The 21034-nt window shown below is 39.6% G+C and overlaps 1 protein-coding gene across 4 annotated transcripts in view; it reads right to left on the bottom strand.

The window, feature by feature from the left end:
• The window catches only part of CFAP61 (cilia and flagella associated protein 61), a 283106-nt gene that overhangs the window by 229139 nt on the left and 32933 nt on the right, over positions 1 to 21034 (bottom strand). For all 4 annotated transcript variants that reach the window (XM_045445447.1, XM_045445448.1, XM_045445449.1 and 1 more), the window contains exon 7: positions 17302 to 17434. In XM_045445447.1, coding sequence (XP_045301403.1) covers positions 17302 to 17434 — 133 coding nt within the window. The remainder of the gene's footprint in view (positions 1 to 17301; positions 17435 to 21034) is intronic.

Raw genomic sequence — 21034 nt, 5'->3', positions numbered from 1 at the left:
AGTTATTTCCTAATGAGTAATTAGCTGATCTGTACCTATTATTGGTACTGATACAAATTAAAGAAATTTAATTCTATCACAGTCTGCATTGACAGATATATGTGACTGAAATTCTTTACGAGGTCCCTTCAATAATTCTGAATGTCATACTTCCCTGCAAGAAAAGCATTTAAAATTTCAAAAGAAAACAAGAGAGAATGCATAGTTCTTTACTTAACTAATCCTTCTATGATAATTATTGTGTTTTATATATATATATATATATATATATACACACACATACATAAACATATATATATATCGAATCGCCATGTTTTACGTCTTAAACTTATACAATGTTATGTATCAATTATATCTCAATAAAATTAGAAAAAAGAGAAAACTAAATTGTACATAAATAACTCCTTCTATTAACTATAACGTGGGTTTTAAGCAAATTCTGGTTGACTGATGAGACTGACAGGTCTTGTAGAAACCAGCATTATTAGGTCCTACCCTTCAAGCACTTAGGCTGTATTTCTTGAGACAACCATTCCAGGCAGGAAGCAGAAGAACTCATCATAGGCATTCCCTAGTCCCAAGAATGTAGCATCTTCCCATAAATGTCAGTCAGAGAAAAGGGTTAATATTTTAACCTACTGAAGCACAAAATTAAGCTACAACAATGCTCAGTCTTCTACATGACGCACAGAAAAAATTAGGCATTAAACTATTTGTTCTCAAATGTGTCTTCTAGTTGAAAGTCATTTGTTTTCAAACATGTGTTTGAAAAATAAATGTGACTGCCTTTGTTTTCTCCCTAATGCTGAAATACAAGAGAAATTCTTAAAAATTAATTTTTCCATGCATACTCCTTTCTTTAGAGGCCCCCCCCCCACAATGATACTAGCTGTACAAGGCTGGATTTACACAGCTGTCTTATAAAGCCATCGACACTTTAATAAAAGTCCAAAATAAACATTTTAATTTTTTTCCCAAATAACAAGTGATTGTTTGTCTTGTTTGCACTCATGAACAAAGGCTGCGTAGCCACAGTTGTCTGGCTTCTCTGTAATTTTAGGCCCAAGACTCAGCAGACGCTGATTAACCAATCCATCTACCATATGTGCAGAAAGAGACGGCCAGCCTCACTCTCGGCAGGGAAAATTGGCATCCATCTTGGTTCACATGGAGATGTCCTTCTAATCTACAGCCACGCTGGCGCAACGAAACTTCGATGGCCTAAAATACCTTTTGCTGGCTTCACGGCGAGCTGCATGTGCATGATAAGAATGTATTATTTATAAGACTGCTGTTAGTAATGAGCTATTACACTAATGGCTCATTGTGTTTGGAATTTGATTTCAAATGGCATGGATCACACATTCTGATGAAAATGAGAAAAAACATGTTTTGCCATTAGGAACAAAGATGTAACGTTCTCCAATTCTACAACCTGTTATATTCCCATCATTCATCCCGGGTTGTGACAATTCACAAAAGTTCACAATTATGAACCACAACCGAGCAAGGACATATTGTGGAAATGTCTTCTCCTTCCTTTGAGTTTCTTTCAAATAACTAGTCAGATTTGTTAAACACCATTCTCAAATATGAATTTGTGGGAGCATTCAAATGCATCTTTGTGAGTGTGTGTTTTCTGGAAAAATAGATTCAGCGAACTTTCTTTACTTGAACCATGAAAAGCCATTGATTATTGACTGCTATCAATCCTCCAGGTGACAGAGGTTACTTTCCACCACAAAGGTGTCTTCAATTATCTCATACGAAGGGAGAAAAACTGAAAGTTTTGTTTATTGTTTTTGTTTTTCCTGTGAGGATATACACGATGATACATTAAGCTCTGACTGCTAGAAACTCCAATGTGCAGTGGCCTTCTCTTCACAAGCAAGTCCATTAGAGACATGTGTGCACTGTACCATTCATGCTTGCTTCTAAAAAGCCCTATGGTCACTCATCCCTTTTGGGTGACAGTACTTCAGAGGGAGGGTGCCCTTACTGTGACCACTGCCAGCTTTGATCTCCTCTGCCTGATGCCAACGGCAGGGCTGAGCTGGCAGGCTCTGCCCACCTGCAGGTCAGTGGCGCCTACTCGGACCACTGCTGTCCATGCTGTGGATGATGCCAAAGCAGACGTTCTGCCCATCTGTCTCTAGGAGCCGCCCTTGGCCTCCAACCACCCTTCCCTGAAATCTCAGTTTGGAGTAAACACCAGATGTCAAGGTAAGCCAGGATAAAGTTATGAAAGGCAACTTGCAGCAAAGTGAACTCAAAACTCCTCGAAAGTAGCTATCAAGCCAAAGAAAGCTCCACAGTTAAAAACCTTTAGTCCAGAGTTTCCTACATGGCACAAACATAGCTCCCAGGTATTCTATGCACATGGCCTGTAACCACCATGGGCTGGTGTGGAAAGGGACAGACTTGATGCACTCTGTTCTGTTAACTCTAGTCAATTGTAGTCACACACAAGCATGCTGTGCTGCTCGTAAATTCTCAATTAGCAATCGGGGGCAAAAGCCCCAATTTATCATTTGCCAATCTCTGTGGTGCAAATATTCCCATGGTGGCCAATTTTTAAAATGTTTTCCCTTCCTTCCTTCCTTCCTTCCTTCCTTCCTTCCTTCCTTCCTTCCCTCCCTCCCTCCCTCCCTCCCTCCTTCCTTCCTTCCTTCCTTCCTTCCTTCCTCTCTCTCTCTTTCTTTTGAGAGGGGGAGAGAGAGAGAGATGGGGAGGGGCAGAGAGAGAGAATCCCAAGCAGGCTCCACACTATCATTGTAGAGCCTGATGTGGAGCTCGAATTCTCAACTGTGAGATCACGACCTAAGCTGAAATCAAGAGCTGGATGCTTAACCAACTGAGCCACCCAGGCACCACCCCCCACCCAACCCCCGCCTCCATTGTGGCCAATTTTAAGCCACCAATGTGATGTCACTGAACAGGAAGTTGGGAAAAGATGCTCAGTAGCCACTATTATATAGTATTTCTACCAGAGAGACCCTAGACATAAGTAATCTCAAGACCAAAGATAATAAAATAATTAGGAAGTGGTGAGTGTTGAGTAGTTATTAACTTTGTTTTTTAGTGTAACTTATTACATTGCAAGTTTATATAATTTAATTTTTAATAATGCCTGTGTTTAACAACCAGTTTAAAAAGTTCTTGAAGATTTAACACTTGGCTCTTGTAAGCCAGAATGAACTAGTTCCCATATACCACTGCCTGCAGGGCCAGCAGAAGGAAGTCCAGGTGGTTGGGAGAAGGGTCCAGGAAGCAGGTGGGCAGGGAGTAACAGCACTAATCTTGAACTCAGAAAAGCTTAAGACACCAGATATGGCTCAGTAGAGACTAGGGATGTGCTCCCAGATCCTAGGCTGGCTTCCTCCTTGTGAGAGTCCTGCTTCTGCCCTTCCATTTAAAGATCGAGGTCCATGGTCTAATCTCCACAGAACATGAAGTGTCTGATGTCTGATATAACATGGCCTCTCAGAAACTGGGCTGGACTCCATTTGCCTCTTTAGAGACACCGAAGGATCCTTGTGGGGTTGGGACTGCAGTTTTCAGCCTGAAACTTTGCTCTGATGTTTACATGCACTGCAAATGTGTGACATGTGACTAGAGAGGGAAAGAATGTGGGGGTAGTTGCTGCAGCTGCTCTTCACAAGCCCTAACACAAATCAACAAGAGCCAAAGTATGGAAAGAGCCCAAATGTCCATCAACTGATGAATGGATGAAGAAGATGTGGTTTATATATACAGTGGAATACTACTTGGCGATGAGAAAGAATGAAATCTGGCCATTTGCAGCAATGTGGATGGAGCTGGAGAGTGCTATGCTAAGTGAAATAAGTCAGGCAGAGAAAGACAGATACCATATGCTTTCACTCATATGTGGATCTTGAGAAGCTTAACAGAAGACCATAGGGGAAGGGAAGGGGGAAAAAATAGTTTCAAACAGAGAGGGAGAAAAATCATAAGAGACTCTTAAATACAGAGAACAAACTAAGGGTTGACAGGGAGGTGCGGGGTGGGTGATGGGCATGGAGGAGGGCACTTGTTGGGATGAGCACTGGTGTTGCATGTAAGTGATGAATCATGGGAATCTACTCCCGAGGCCAAGAGCACACTGTATACACTGTATCTTAGCTAACTTGACAATAAATTATATTAAAAACAACAACAACAACAACAACAACAACAACAACAAAACAAATTATTTGGGTTGAAACTGGCACCTTAAAACCAAAGAATTAAAAGCCTTCTCCAGAGTGATGTCACCATCATGGTGGCATAAGGATGTCCATCATTTTTGTCCCCAAGCTCAACAGCAAACACTTGGCATCCATCCATGAACAAAAGGGCCTTTGAGGGAGCTCTGGGATCCAGCACCATACCCCAGGGACCTGGAAGAGTCTTGCCCACTATGCATGAGGAAATAGGCAGACAGACCCTGGTGTTCACTGTGAACCCTGTGAACTGCGAACTGGCTCCAGCCCATCTTGGCCATGGTCCAGAAGCCCTTGGAGAATAGGGACTTAGACAATCACTTACAGAGGAGAGAGTCTTTGTAAAAGTACAATTTCCAGAGAAGTTCCAGGACTCCACTGAAGCAAAAAAGTATGAGTTTGGATGTGCCGGAGTGAAAAAGAGGAACAGTTTGACCTTACCCATGTCACCCATCCCCCAATGAGGCACAGCTTAAGGGCATTAAAGATCTTCCTTGGCCCATGGTTTATCCAGTGAGAAAAAGGGAGTAAGTGTGAGTAAGCACCCAGCCTCCCCAGCTATGTGGGATGCTTCCAAAGGGGCTCATTTCTCTTTCACCTCATCCAGAGTACTTAATCGGGAGCTCCATGACTGGGGTGGGTTGGGGGGCAGAAAGAGGCTGGGGAGAGCAGCAAATAGTACTCTTGGAGGGCAATAAAGTGACACGGTTCCTAACTGCACTGTGAATTCCATCAAGAAGCCTGCCCACAAACTTCTGGGAACACCCTTCCCGCAAAACCCCTCAACTGGCTCACAAGCACTCCCAGCTCCCCTTGTGCCTCACCCACATGTCATCCCACCCTGTGGCCAGTTCCTGTGCATGCTCCTGACAGCACCATGAGCAGACATTAGCAGATGGCTGGTGAGGACCACAGAAAAGCAGTCATATCTGTGGCCAGAGAGAGTTGACAAACTTGAGCTGCTACCTTTGGCAAAGTAAAAGAAAGACTGTCAGCACTCAAGCCTGGTACTTTGCAAGATCCAGAAAATGCGTACAAACTTAAGAAATGTGCCACAAAAGGGAGCAAGATGGGTGGAGCAGATGTATCCATAGAAGATCTAAGAACCCCTCAGGATCTCTAGCAGGGCTGACAGAGGTATGTCTCCTCTGAAGAAAGCAAACACTGGAGGAGGTAACCACTACTTCAAATGTGAAAACAATAATGCGAAGCTCCAAGAAACATGAGAAAATCAAGAAAGTGACATCACCAAAGGATCACAATAATTTCCCTGAACCAAACTCAAAGACATGGAGGTCTCTAACTTACCAGGTAAAGAATTCAAAATAGCTGTTTTAAGGAAACTCAAAGAGCAGCAAAAAAAGAAAACAAAACACAAAAAGAGAATTCAATGAAGTCAGGAAAATGATACACAAACAAAATAAGAAGTTTAACAAAGAGACAGAAATCATAGAAAAGAACCAAACAAACTCTAGAGCTGGAGAATGAAACAAAGAAAAGAACAATATGCAACAGAGATCATCAGCACCAGACTTGGCGAAGGAGAGGAAAGAACCCATGAGATTGACGACAGGATCTCTGAAATTATCAGTTCAGAGAAAAACAAAGAAAAAAGAATGAAAGAAAAAAGGAAAGCCTATATAATCTGTAGGATATCATTAAAGGGACCAATTGGCAAATCACTTCAGTTCTAGAAGGAGAAAGAGTGAGAGGGGACAGAAAGATTTTTTAAGAAGTGATGGCTGAAAACATGCCAAATTTGAGTAAAGATTTGGATATCCATAATAAACCTCTCAAAAATCAAAGACAAAGATGTAGCAAGAGATAAAAACTTATAACTTACAAGGAAACCCCCATAAAGCTACCAGAGGACTTCTTAGCAGAAGCCTTACAGCCAGGGGAGAGGGAGATGATATATTAAAAGTGCTGAAAGAAAAAAAACCTGCCAACCAGAATACTTTACCTTCAAAGCTGTCCTTCAGAAATGAAGGCTAAAAGGAGACTTATTCAGATGGACAAAACATGAGGGAGTTCACCACTAGACCTGCTTTATAACAATACTGAAAGGAGTTCTTCAAAGCTGAAACAAACACGAATTAGTTGCATGAAACCATATGGAAATAAACAACACACTGGTAAAAGTAAGTATGTTGTCAAATTCAGAATACTCATACTATAATATAGTGGAATGTAAACCATTTAACTTCAGTAAAAAGGTTAAAGGAGACAGTATTAAAACTAACTATAGCTCTAATAATTTATTAACGAATATACAATATACACACATACAGCTGGCAAACAGACACATGAAAAGATGTCCAACCTCACTAGTCATCAGGGAACAGCAAATCAAAACCACAGTGAACTATCACTTTATACCTGTCAGAATGGCTAGAATCAAAAAGACAAGTAAAAATAGGGGGACAAAACAGAAGAGACTCATAAATATGGAGAACAAACTGAGGGTTACTGGAGGGGTTGCGGGAGGGAGGATGGGCTAAATGGGTAAGGGGCACTAAGGAATCTACTCCTGAAATCATTGTTGCACCATATGCTAATTTGGATGTAAATTAAAAAAAATAAAAAATTAAAATTAAAAAAAAAGAAGAAATAACAAGTGTCAGTGAGGATGTGGAGAAAAAGGAGCCCTCGTGCACTGTTGACAGAAGTGCAGATTGGTACAGCCACCAAGGAAAACAGTATGGAGGTTCCTCAAAAAATGAAAAACAGAAATACCATATGATCCAGTAATTCCACTCCTGGGCATTTACCCAAAGAAAATGAAAACACTAATTCAAAAAGATGTATGCATCACTACGTTTATTACAGCATTATTTATAACAGCCAAGGTATGGAAGAAACCTGAGTGTCCATCAATAGACAAATGGATAAAGAATATATGGTATATATATACAATGGAATATTACTCCACCATAAAAAAGAATGAGATCTTGCCATTTGTGACATGGATGAAACTAGAGATTATATTATGCTAAGTGAAATAAGTCAGACAGACAAAGATAAATACTGTACAATTTCACTTAAATGTGGAATCTAAAAAACAAGATAAATGAATAAACAAACAAAAAGCAAAAACAGACCCATAAATACAGACAACAAACTGATGGTTGCCAGAGTGGGGGTAATGAACAAAATGGGTGAAGGGGAGTGGGAGGTACAGGCTTCCAGTTATGGAATGATTTAGACATAGGGATAAAAGGTACAGCCAGGGAATATATAGTCAATGGTATTATGATAGCATAGTATGGTGACAGATGATAACTACACTTGCTGTCACCATAGCATAACATACAGACTTGTCTAATCATTATGTTGCACACCTGAAGCTAATGTAACGTGTGTCAACTATACTTCAATTAAAAAAAAATGAGTACACAATGTAAAAAGAGGTAAGCTGTGATATCAAAAACATAAAGTGGGGGAGTTAAAGGGTAAAGTGTTACATATGATCAAAGTTAAGTTGTTAATAATGTAAAATATACTGCTAGAGCCAGGAGGCATTTTAGGTAAGTCTCATGGTAACCACAAAGCAAAAACCTATGGTAGATTCACAAAAGACAAACAAAAGGGAATCTAAGTGTATCACTACAAAAATTCATCAACTTATAAAGGAAGACAGCAAGAGAGAAAGAAAGGAACAAGGATACTACAAAAAAAAAAAAAAAAAAAGCCAGAAAATAGTCAAGAAGATGCATCAGTAAGTCCTTAAGCTATCAATAATTACTCGAAATATAAATGAATTGTAGTCTCCAATCAAAAGACATAAAGTGGTTGAATGAATAAGGAAGACTCAACTACGTGCTGCCTAAAAGAGACTCACTTCAGCTTTAAGAAAACATGCAGGCGCAAAGTGAAAAGAAGGAAAAAGATATTCCATGCAAGTGGAAACCAAGAGAGACCAGGGGTAGCTATACTTACACCAGACAAAAAGACTTTATGCCAAAAAAGAGTAACAAGAGACCAAGAAGGTCATTATATAAATGATAAAGGGGTCAATTTATCAAGAAGATATAACAACCATACATATATAAAAATTCAACATCAGACCACCTAAACATATTACGCGAATACTAAAAGATAAGAAGGGGAAAACAGGTGACAAAAATAACAGTAGGGGACTTCAACACCCCCACTTTCAAAAATGGATGGAACATCCGGACAGAAAATCTACAAGGAAATGTTGGACTTAAACAATACTTTAGCCCAATGGACCTAACAGACATGCACAGAACATGCCATCCAACAGCAGCAGAATATACATTCTTCTCCAGCGCACACAGAACATTCTTCAGGATTGATGATCATAAGTTAGTTCACAAAACAAGTCTTAGCACATTTAAGAAGACTGAAATCATACCAAGTATCTTTTCTGACCACATGTTATAAAACTAAAAGTCCGTAGCATTTTGGACAATTCACAAATAAGTAGAAGTAAAAAAACAAAACGAAACATTCCTGAACAACCATGTAGTTGTTCCAAAGAACAAGTTAAAAAGGAAATAAAAAATAACTTCAAACAAACAAAAATGGAAAGACAATATACCAAAACCTATCGGATGTTGAAAAAGCCATTCTAGGAGGTAGATTTATAGCAATAAATGGCTATATCAAGAAAAAAAGATTGCAAATAAACAATTAAATTTATACCTCAAGGAACTTGGAAAAGGAGATCAAATTAAGTCCAAAGTTAGTAGAAGGTAGGAAATACAAAGATCAGAGCAGAAATAAATGAAATAGGCTACAAAACAGTAGAAAATTTCAATGAAACTAAGAGTTGATTTTTGAAAAGTTAAACAAAATTGACAAACCTTCAGCTAGACTAAGAAAAAAAAAGAGGACTCAAAGTCAGAAATGAGGGGCACGTAGGTGGCTCAGTTTGTTAAGTGTCCTACTCTTGATTTCAGCTCAGCTCATGATCTCACAGTTCATGGGTTTGAGCCCCACATCAGACTCTGCACTGACAGTGTGGATCCTGCTTGGGATTCTCTCTTTCTCTCCCTCTCTTCCTGCCCCCTTTCCACCTGTGTGCACATGTGCACTCTCTCTCTATAAATAAATAAATAAACAAACAAACATTAAGGAAAACAAATGAAACAGGAGACATTACAACTGGTAACAAAGAAATACAAAGGATCATAAGGATTACTATGAACAATTGTGTGGCAACAAATTGGACAACCTAGAATAAATGGATAAATTCTTAGAAACATACAACTTACCTAGACTGAATCATGAAGAAATAGAAAATATGAACAGACCAATAACAAGAGATTGAATCAGCAATCAAAAACCTCCTGACAAAGAAAAGCCCCAGACCAAATGGTTTCACTGGTAAATTCTACCAAATATTTAAAGAAGAATTGACACTGATCCTTCTCAAACTTTTCCAAAAAATTAAGATGAGGGAATACTCCCAAACGATTTTATGAACCAAGAATTACCCTTATACCATAGCCAGGTAAGGACATTACAAGAAAACAAAACTATAGACCAATATCCCTGATGAATACAGATAGGAAATTCTCAACAAAATATTAGGAAACTGGATTCAACAGCACATTAAAAGGAACATACACTATGATCAAGCAGGACTTATTCCTGTGAGGCAAGGATGGTTCAACATACACAAATCAGTAATTGTGATACACCACACTAATAGAAAAATAAAAATCATATGATCATCTCAATAGATGCAGAGAAAGCATCTGACAAAATATCACACCCTTTCATGATAAGAATGCTCAATAAATAGAATACAGTAGAAAAATGTTTCAATTAAATAAAGGCCATTTATGACAAGCCCATAACTAATATCATACTCAACAGTGAATGGTTAAAAGCTTTTCCTTGAAGATCAGGCACAGGACAAGGGTGCCACTCCTATTCAACATAAAACTGGAAGTCCTTGCCAGAGAAATCAAGCAAGAAAAAGAAATAAAAGGCATGTAAATTAGAAAGGAAGTAGTAAAACCATCTGTTTGAAAATGATATGATCTTATATAGAGAAAATCCTAAAGACTCCACCAAAAAAACCGTTAGAACTGATAAACAAATGCAGGAAAGTTGCAGGATACAAAACCAATGTACAGAAATCAGTTGCATTTCTATACACTAACAATAATATACCTGAAAAAGAAAGAAAATAAACCCATTTGCAATAGTATTAGAATTAATGTTGTTAAAATGTCCATACTACCCAAAGCCATCTCTAGATTCAGTGCAATCCCTATCAAAATTCCAATGGCACTTTTCACAGAAGTAGAACAAACAGTCCTAAAACGTATATTGAACCACAAAAGACACCAAATAGCCAGAGCAATCCTGAGAAAGAAGAACAAAGCTGGAGGCATCACACTTTCTGATTTCAAATCATATTACAAAGCTGTAATAATCAAAACAGTATGATACCAGGATAAAAACAGACACAAAAGCAAGTGGAACAGAATCAAGAGCCCAGAAATAAACACCTGCATATACAGGCAACTAATATTTAATAAGGGAGCCAAGAGTACTCAATGCAGAAATGATTGTCTCTTCAACAAACACTGTTGGGAACACTGGTATCTACATGCAGAAGAGTGAAATTGGACCCCTATCTCAGACCACTCCCAATGTATCAAATACTTAAACATAACACCTGAAACTGTATAACTCCTAGAAGAAAACATAGGGAAGAAGCTCCTTGACACTGTTCTTGGCAACAATTTTTTGGATATGACATCAAAATCACTAATAAAAACAAATATTAATAAGCAATAAAAACAAAAATTATTAAGAAAGACTATACCAAACTAAAAAGCTTATGCACAGCAAAAGGAACAATCAACACAATAAAAAGGTGATCTACACAATGGGAGAAAGTATTTTATTTTATTTTATTTTTATTTTTTTTAATGTTTATTTATTTTTGAGACAGAGACAGAGCATGAACGGGGCAGGGTCAGAGAGAAAGGGAGACACAGAATCCGAAGCAGGCTCCAGGCTCTGAGCTGTCAGCACAGAGCGTGACGCGGGGCTGGAACTCACGGACCGTGAGATCATGACCTGAGCCGAAGTCGGAGGCTTCACCGACTGAGCCACCCAGGCACCCCTGGGAGAAAGTATTTTAAATCATATACTGGAATATCAGATAAGGGGTTAATATCCAAAATACATAAAGAACTCATACAACTCAACAGGGGAAAAATGACCCAATTTAAAAATGGACAGAGAACCTAAATAGACATTTATTCCAAAGAATACATACAAATGGCCAACAGGTACATGAAAAGAGGCTCAACCTCACTAATCATCAGGAGATGAAAGTCAAAACCACAATGAGATACCCCTTACACCTATTAGGAAGGCTATCATCAAAAAGACAAGAGATAGCAGGCGTTGGCAAGAATGTGGAGAAAAAGTAACCCTCCTGGACCACCTGGCTGGCTCAGTAGGTAGAGTATGTGACTTGATCTCAAGGGTTGTGAGCTCAAGCCCTACGTTGGGTGCAGAGGTCACTTAAAAACAAAATCTTTTAAAAAAAATGTAATCCCCATGCACTGTTGGTGGTAATGTAAATTGCTACAGCCAGTATGGAAAACAGTATGCAGGTTTCTCAAAAAAGTAAAAATAGAATTGCCATATGACCTAGCAATCCCACTTTTGGGGGTATATCCAAAGGAAACAAAAACAGGATCTTGAACAGATATCTGCACTCCCATGTTCATTGTAGCATTATTCACAATAGCCAAAATATGGAAACAACTTAAGTTTCCTTCAACAGATGAATGAATTTTAAAATGTAGTATATATGCATACAATGGAATATTATTTGGCCACAAAAAAAGTAGGAAACCCTGCCATTTGCAACAACATGGGTGGACCGTGAAGGTATTATGCTAAGCCAAGTCAGAGAAAGGCAAATATTACACGATATCACTTAATATGGAATCTAGGGGCGCCTGGGTGGCTTGGTCGGTTAAGTGTCCGACTTCAGCTCAGGTCATGATCTCACGGTCCGTGAGTTCGAGCCCCACGTCGGGCTCTGTGTGGACAGTTCAGAGCCTGGAGCCTGTTTCAGATTCTGTGTCTCCCTCTCTCTCTGCCCCTCCCCTGTTCATGTTCTGTCTCTCTCTGTCTCAAAAATAAATAAACATTAAAAAAAATATGGAATCTAAAAAAGGAGAACACATAAAAACGGTAGAACTGTGGTTACCAGGGGTTAGGTGGTAAGTGAAATGGAAAGAAGTCGGTCAAAGGGCACAAAATTTCCAGTTATAAGATAAATAAGTTCTAGGGATCTAATGGACAGCATGGTGATTATAATTAACAATATTGTATTATATACTTGAAAGTTGCTAAAAGAGTGGATCTTAAACATTTTCACCACAAGAAAGTACTGGTAATTATGTGACAATAAGGAGGTGTTAGCTAATGCTATGGTGGCAACTGTTTTGCAGTATATAAGTGTATCAACTGGACATGGTGTACATCTTTTTTTTTTTAAATGTTTATTTATTTTTGAGAGAGAGAGGTCACACACACATGCCACGGAGGGGCAGAGAGAGTGGGGCGGGAGGGTGGGGGGGACGGAAGATCCAAAGCGGGCTCTGTGCTGACAGCAGAGAGCCTGATATGGGGTTCTAATTCATGAACTGTGAGATCATGACCTGAGCTGAAGTCGGATGCTTAACTGACTAAGCCACCCAGGTGCCCCAAAATGGTATACATCTTAAACTTACACAGTGGTATATGTCAATTATATCTCAATAAAGCTGGAACAAATAAATAAAAACCTCCAAAAAACAAAGCCCTGACTAAACTGGGTTTGTCCATTTTGGTCATTCAAAGACCTGGCTGGGGTCTGCGTGAATCATTACTTCTCAGTAGTTTGTTCTCATCATGTAAAGACGTAGTTTTCAAAATGGTGCTGCTGTGCCCAAATATTCCCTGACTCTTCCTTTTTCCATTAGCCTGAAGCTATAGGTTGAATGAAAATATACAAAAGCAAGTTCTTAAAGGAAAATGCAAAAAACTAAAAATGGAAAAAAAAAAAAAAAAACCTTTTCAATGGGGAAGAAATAAATATTAGGGACTACTACCTCAGAATCTAACTTTAGGGCCCATTCTCACCTTAAAAAACTAATGCCTTTATCTCTCAAAGGTCATCCTGTTTTCCATCATGTAGATAAATGTTTCACCACCTTGACTGCACACTGGAACCACATGGGGAGCTTTTTAGAAAGACCCCAAAAGATTGGTCTACTTTGTCTAAGTACATGGTAGCATCAGGATTTTTAATTGAGATATAATTCACCTACCATAAAAATAAACCTTAAATGAGTATATATATTTGGTAGCTTTTAGTATATTCACAAATGTGCACACCTTCACCCACTAATTCCAAAACATTTTCATCTCCTGTACCCCTGCAAAAAAACCCATACCCTTCATTAGTTATTCCCCATCTACCTCTTTCTCCAGCCACTAATCTAGTTTCTGTCTCTAGGGACTTGCTTATTCTAGGCTTTCATATAAATGTAATCATATAATAGTGCTCTTTGATGTCTGGCTGCTTTCACCTAGTGTAATGTTTTCAAGGTTCAAACATGTTATAGCATGCATCAGTACTTCATTCCCTTTGATTTCCTAATAATATTCCATTGTATGGCTGTACCACCTTTTGTCTGTTTATTCATTCATCAACAAGCAAATGGACATTTGGGTTGTTTCCACTTTTTTGGTTATTATGCATAATGCTGCTATGAATGTTCATGTACATGTTTTTGTGTGGACATGTATTTTCAGTTCTAGGAGTGGAACTGCTGGGTCAAATGGTAATTCTATGTTTAACTTTTTGATAAAATGCCAGATTATTTTCCAAAGTGGCTACACTATTTTATAATGCCACCAGCAATGTATGAGATGGCACCTTCTCCACATCCTCACCAACACTTGTTATTGTCCTTCTCTTTTATTATAACCATCCCAGCAAGTGTGAAACGGTATCTCATTGTGGTTTTGATTTGTAGTTTCCTAATGACTGAGTGTCATTTCATGAGCTTATTGGTCATTTGTATATCTTTGTTGGAGAAATGGCTATTCAAATCCTTTGCCCACATTTTATTTGGATTATTTGTCTCTTTATTGCCATACGAGTTCTTTATATATTCTGGATATAAGTTTATTGCCATGTGGACAGTCTAAAAGCATCCCCATCAGGATCACCTGATTCTGATCAGGTGATTTTCATACAAACTGAGCTTGAGAACTACTGATGTAGAAACAAGCTCCAACAGATCATGTTATCAGAATAAAAGAATTTTTGATTCCAAGTTTTCCAAGAAAAGTAATATTCTTTAAATAGCTCTTAAGTTTTGTCAAATAGAGAAATTAATGTATGAAGAATCCCTCAACGATCATCTTAGAAGTAAAACTGCTAAATTCTCACCTTCGAATGCTTTTCCATAAACTGGCCACTTGAAAAAAAAGCTAATTTGTTGTCATCTTTGCCTGAACGTTGGGATTCTATGAATGAAATATTCAGTTACAGAGCTGGACATGAAAGGGTTTTATTCATGCCTGCTAATTATGGTATGCAAAAGAGAACACAAAAATTCATTCAAACTAAGATTATCTCGTTGTCAAAAGCAATCTTCAGTCCAAGCTTACATAAACCACGTTTACAGGCCTTTACAAAAATTGTCCTCTAGATTTCTCATGCGATACAAAGGGAACATTTTAGCTCACATTTGAATTGCTTTCTTTTCTTGATTCCTAAAACTAGCAACAGAAGCCTGACCTTGTGAGATCCCTGTACACAAGTCAATAATGAGACATTTGCAGGGGAGTTTTCCATTCCTTTAAAACAGACTTCCCAAACATTGTCCCTAAACCGGCAGCATAAATATCACCCATGAACTAGTGAGATGTACACATTCCCAGGCCCTTCCCGAACCTACTAGATCATGCTGAGCGTGGGTCCCAGTAATCCTAATCACCCCAAGAGTTATTTCAATGCATGCTCAAGCTTGAGTACTTACTTCTTTAGAATACTTTCCTCACATTTCTTATACACACATATAGCGGCTACCATTGGTTATGACTCTATCCTTCCTAAAGCTGAACAGCCACCACACACTCCCTAATTACCCTGAGGCACTAAGAGTCCCAATTTTGTTGTGTCAATTTCTCCATAGCACAGAGCAGACCCCATGAATATCCCAATTTCAGCACTTTCAACTCCTAAGAATGTCCAAAGCTTCAGATGGAGTGGCATGAGGTAGAAAGCTATCACAATATTTTTGGCTTTAGGAAGGCCTAAATGTTTCAATATTTTTCAGGAAGGCCTATTTTCAACAGGCTCGCACCAACATGAAGGCCTAAAGATACCTCAATACACTTAATGTTTCGCTATGAAAACTAGGATTTGAATCCTAATTATCAAATCTTGTGGGGGCAGATTCAGAGAAGGAAGCCACAACTAGCTAAATTTCTGTAAGGGCAGAGTGTCCCTCCACGAATGCCTCCAGCTGTAGGGCAAGGATGAGGGACAATCTCACAAGGTGCAGGGTTGCTCACGGCAGCTGCCCCGGGCACCAGGTCAGCCTGCTCTCCGCTTTGAGCTGAGATGTGCTAAAGCTAGCTAGCTTGCCAGCTCTCTTCTGTGTCTCTTCTCCTCACTTCTGTTGGGTGTAGAATTTAGGGTCTACAGCTGGCAAACCACAGGGGGTGGGTTCCATCTTCCTTTACTCCCATTCCTACCTCCCGTCTCAGTAAAGCCTTCCAGGATGGATGCTATGGAATTTGTGGAGCATGTTCTGAATCAGTGGTCACCACTGACGTGCTCACAGGGCCAGGCTGGTACAATGGTGGGCTCGAGGACACCTGTGTTGTCTACAGCAGCTGCTCCAAAGCTGCTTCAAAGCTCCATCTCACTGGGGACCTGCAGAAGAGCAGGCCCAACAGCAGGCCTTCTGATTTTTCTAGAGAAGCTAGAAATTCCAACTGTTATGTACACTTTCTTAATTTGTAAATGCTAGCCACTAATAAAACAAAACTTACTCATCTACAACCTAAATCAAATCATGAGAAAACACTGGACAAATCCAAATTGAGAGATGTTGCACAAAATAACTGATGTGTGCTCTTCAAAACTGTCACTGTCATGAAAAACAAAGGCAAACTAGAGAGTTCCAGATTACAAGAGACCGAAGACACGGGACACCTGAATGCAAAAAATGATGTGGATTTACTTCTGCTCTAAAGGACTGTCCGTAAAATCTGAATAAGGTCTGTAGATTAGATAATAGGAGTGCAGGAATCATGTTCAATCCTGACCTCTGTACTATAGTTACATAAGAGAACATTCTTGTTTTTAGGAAATAACCACAAAAGTATTTAGTGGTAAAGGGGCATTACATCCACAACTTATTTTTAAAAGTTTCAGAAAAACATAAATGTAAAGAGTTCTTAAATAATATATATGTATAATATTTATATTTTTATATAATTATATTTATAATATAACATAAGTAATATAAATATATGTTTATATATTAAAAGACAGAAATACATAGAAAAAGCAAGCAAAGAGAATGATAAAACAAATGTGGTAAAATGTTACCATTTAGGGAACTTGGGTGCTTACAAGTTTTCTGTAAGTGTGAAATTTTGCTAAAACAAAAAGTTAAAAAAAATATTACTTTCCAAGTCAAACAAAATCCATGTGTCAGCAGGATGCTGGTCTGTGATCTCTGGCCTCTGGGATCTTGGGGTCTCAGAAATCCCCCTCAGACACCCTCAAGAATCTCTCCCTTTCACCCTAACTCCCATCTCTACCTTCAGAAGCAGGGCAAAGAACCCACAGCAGCCTGGCATCTGGAAGCATCTCACAAAAACCTAAAACTAAAGCTAGGTCACACTGGGAAGGAGGGTGATGTCACAGCTCAGAAGCGAGCCTGGCCTTGGAAGCAGGGAGGGGATGGCAGCTGTAGGGGTGTGGGGCAAAACCAGAAGCAATGTGCTTATTTCTCTCATTTCTCTTACTAAGCGTAACCCAGGCAGATAAATCACCAACCTCACACACAACAGCATGATTCTCTTCATCTTGGGCCTCGATTAGTTCAGCCAGGAAGTACTCGCCGTAAGTTTCCTTCAGAATGGTGTCATGGCGCAAAAATATCGGCATGAGATCATCATGATCTTCTACCCTGTTTAATGCAAAGGCTTAATTAATTTCAGTGTTCCTTCCTTCAGCGGAGCACCTACTATGTGCCAGACCGTGTTCTAAATGCCAGGGACACAGCAACATGCTCATGACATGAACTTGCATTCTTACAGGAGAAACAGAATGAAACTATAGCAAATACAACACTTCAAAGATTTCAAACAGTGGTAAGTGCTCTGGGAGGGAGAGTGACAAGGTCAAGTGGTCAGGGAAGACCTCTCCAAGGAGGGATATCTGAGCTGAGACCTGGATAAAGAAAAGGGAAGAGAGCTATGTCAAGAGACCTGAGGGTGGAAAATTCCAGTCAGAGGGAACACACTCAGCATAGTTGGGTATGGAATGTGGGGCATCATTTGTTCTGAGACAAACGACAAAAAGCTAGGAACAGCATTTCCTAAATGTGTTCCAAAGGACACTACTTCTATGACATTGTCCCTAGCATCCCCTTCTTCCTCCCAAAAGAATTCAACTGTCTAAAGACAATTTCCTAGTATAGGTGCCCTCTGGAGTGTCACAGTTATATATTAGAGACTGAGAAGTACTAGAATAAATATGAATATTTAACCTTGTTTATGCATTTACCCAACATGGACCCATGGTACCCTTTACGCTTATCAATGGGGAACAGAAACCATGGTACTCACCAGCCCTTCTGACACAGAGGAAGTTCCAGCAGCTCCCCCGCCATTTGGCAGGGTTCTAGGGCTGGTTCCTTTATATTCTAGTTGCCCTTAAAAAAATTTTTTTTTAATGTTTATTTTTGAGAGAGAGAGAGACTCAAGTGGGGGAGGGGCAGAAAGAGGGAGACACAGAATCCGAAGCAGGTTCCAGGCTCTGAGCTGTCAGCACAGAGCCTGACATGGGGCTTGAACCCATAGACCACGAGATTATGACCTGAGCTGAATTCGGATGCTCAACCAACTGAGCCACCCAGGCACCCCCCTCTAGTTGCCCTTTTAAATCGAGGCTTTTTTTCAGTGCCCCACAGCAGATGAGTCTGCACATGGTCCCTAGGTAATATCCCTGACCACTGCAGTACACAGCATCCAGGGTGGGGGTTCCCTTCATTCCTGGGTCTCTGCCTCTCTTGCCATTCTTTATGCGGTCACTCTGTCCTCTGTTATGCTGTTCAGAAGCTGTTCAGTCAGTCCTCAGTTTTTCAAGAGGAATTGCTCCAAAACAGCAATTGACTTGGTGTGTCCATGGAGGAGGTGAGTTCAGGTTCTTCCTATGTTGCCATCTTGGACCAGAAGTCTACCCTTTACTCCTGACACATCACTACATTTCCCATAAAGAAGGAAATGCTACTTTAAAAATAATGAAGCTCTGGGGCACCTGGGTGGCTCAGTGGGTTAAGCGTCTGACTTTGGTGCAGGTCACGATCTCACAGCTCATGAGTTCGAGCCCCGCATCGGGCTCTGTGCTGACAGCTCAGAGCCTGGAACCTGCTTTGGATTCTGTCTCTCCCTTTCTCTGCCCCTCCCCAGCTCACACTCTGTCTCTCTGTCTCTCTCTCAAAAATAAATAAACGTTAAAAAATATTTTTAAAAATAATGAAGCTCTGCTCACCACCTTGGAAACATTCACCTCAGACTTCCCTTGTCAGGACCCTACACAGTGATCTTGACAACCAGCATGGGAGGAGAGGGAAAACCAAGAACCAGGTTTATGGTTGCACAGTGATGCTGGCTCTTAGACTCCATTTTTCTGACATTATCTAACATTCTTTTATTCTTTTTAGTACATTATTGGTTATATTTAGTACTCTATTTTACCTGCCTAGGATGTTCTTATACTTTTTTTTCCTGGTACTTTTCTTATTAAAATGTTCCACAGTTGGGTTTTTTTGTTGTTGTTGTTTTTCTGTGCTATATCTGATTTGGCTACTAAATTTTCTCTCTTCTCCCCTTTACTTCATTACTGTGCCATCTTCATCATCCTATTTGATCTTTTAATATGTTCTCTTTGACATTAACAGTAGGTTCATATGAGTGATCTGTATGTGTATAAAGCTCAGGGCTTTATCCAGATTATCTCCGTTGGTATACTTCTCATAACTATCCCAGAAGGTAGGGATTGCCATCTTCACTCTATAGATGGTGGAGAGCAAGGCTCAAAGGGAGGATGAAATGCTTTGCCTGAAATGACAGCAATAGTTGGCAACAGAGCCATGTTATAAACTCAGGTCAGCTTAGACTCTGCCATCACATACTACACTAAGTCACCAATGCACTTCAAAAATTTCCCTTTACTTCGACATTCCTTTTGAAAGTGGGCAGCAAGAAGCATGAGCACGAGCTAAACAGGTGAGAGGAGACTTTGGCTCAAGGGACAGGGGTCGACACCATGGGTCATCCACCCAGCCCTGCCCCAACTCCCGGATTGGATTCCCCCAATCCTGCAACAGCTCCACTCCCCACGTCTAAACGCTTTAAACTGGACAGCTCCATGCACTCTGGATGAAAATCCCCACTTTGTTCCAATGATGAAAGCTTTACTTCTGGTGAGCCTCATCTGTTGGAATGTTGTTTTTTCATCAGTAATAAACATCTTGATGGGAGAAATACACACTTGAAAAACTTCATCTCTGCTATATAAAACTCAGAAGTAAGGGGAAAGCTAGCTAACAGACCACGATACAGGAAGGAAAAAACAAAGAGAAGACGACAACCATCAGGGATTAAACATAACTCCCCAGGTTGACTCTTATTCTTAACCTGTCAGCACTCTCTGGAAGGAGAGACAGCAGAGGGTCCTTATCCAGACAACCAGGATATTTGCTTATTATACTGTCAACCTGGGTATGATGTCATCACCAACCAACTGTCTCATTCCACATGCCAGCACATCAGAGAGACTCTCTAGTAGGGAGTCTAAAACATGGAGCCAGAACTGAGAAATGTACAGAACTGTTGAGTCACTACATTATACACCTGAAACTAATATAACACTGTGTGTTCATTATGTTGGAATTATTAAAATAATGACTAACTAAATAAACAAATACACTTAAAATATATTCATGACATGGATCCAGAAACAAACACCAACTGTGTTTTTAGGATGGACTTGACTGTACTATCACACCATAGCCAATTCACAAGCTGTTTCAGCTCTGCACTAAAATTTTTAAGTAGTCTTTGACTACTTGCCCATCTATTTTTGTGTGTCCACAATCACTTCGAGAGCTACCAGTGGCTGGGTGTGATTGGGTGTACCAAAGCTCCATAATAAATGCATTGAAGGCTCATGGTGCTCTTCTGAAAATATTGGAGGATAAATGATACAGTGTAGTGGTCAAAGTCTGGGCTGGAAGCCAGAATGCCTAAATCTGGATTTAATAACTGTGACCTCGGGCATATCACTCAAACCCTCATCCCATAGTTTTCTCATCTGTCATAAAGACAGTAAATTTAATGTTGAGATAATAGCGTGTGATGTGCTATTATTATTAACATTACTACAACTTAGGTAGGAAGGGTCCATAAGGACAAGCGAAGAATATTTATAATCAATGCATGAAATGGAAGAGGTTATCACTATAGAAGCCTGAATAGCTGTGCTAGTTGCCTATTGTCCCATT

Source organism: Leopardus geoffroyi, chromosome A3, assembly GCF_018350155.1.
Source record: "Leopardus geoffroyi isolate Oge1 chromosome A3, O.geoffroyi_Oge1_pat1.0, whole genome shotgun sequence".
NCBI lineage: Eukaryota > Metazoa > Chordata > Mammalia > Carnivora > Felidae > Leopardus > Leopardus geoffroyi.
Note: the sequence above shows the minus strand (reverse complement) of the source record. Positions and strands in the feature narration are given on the sequence as shown.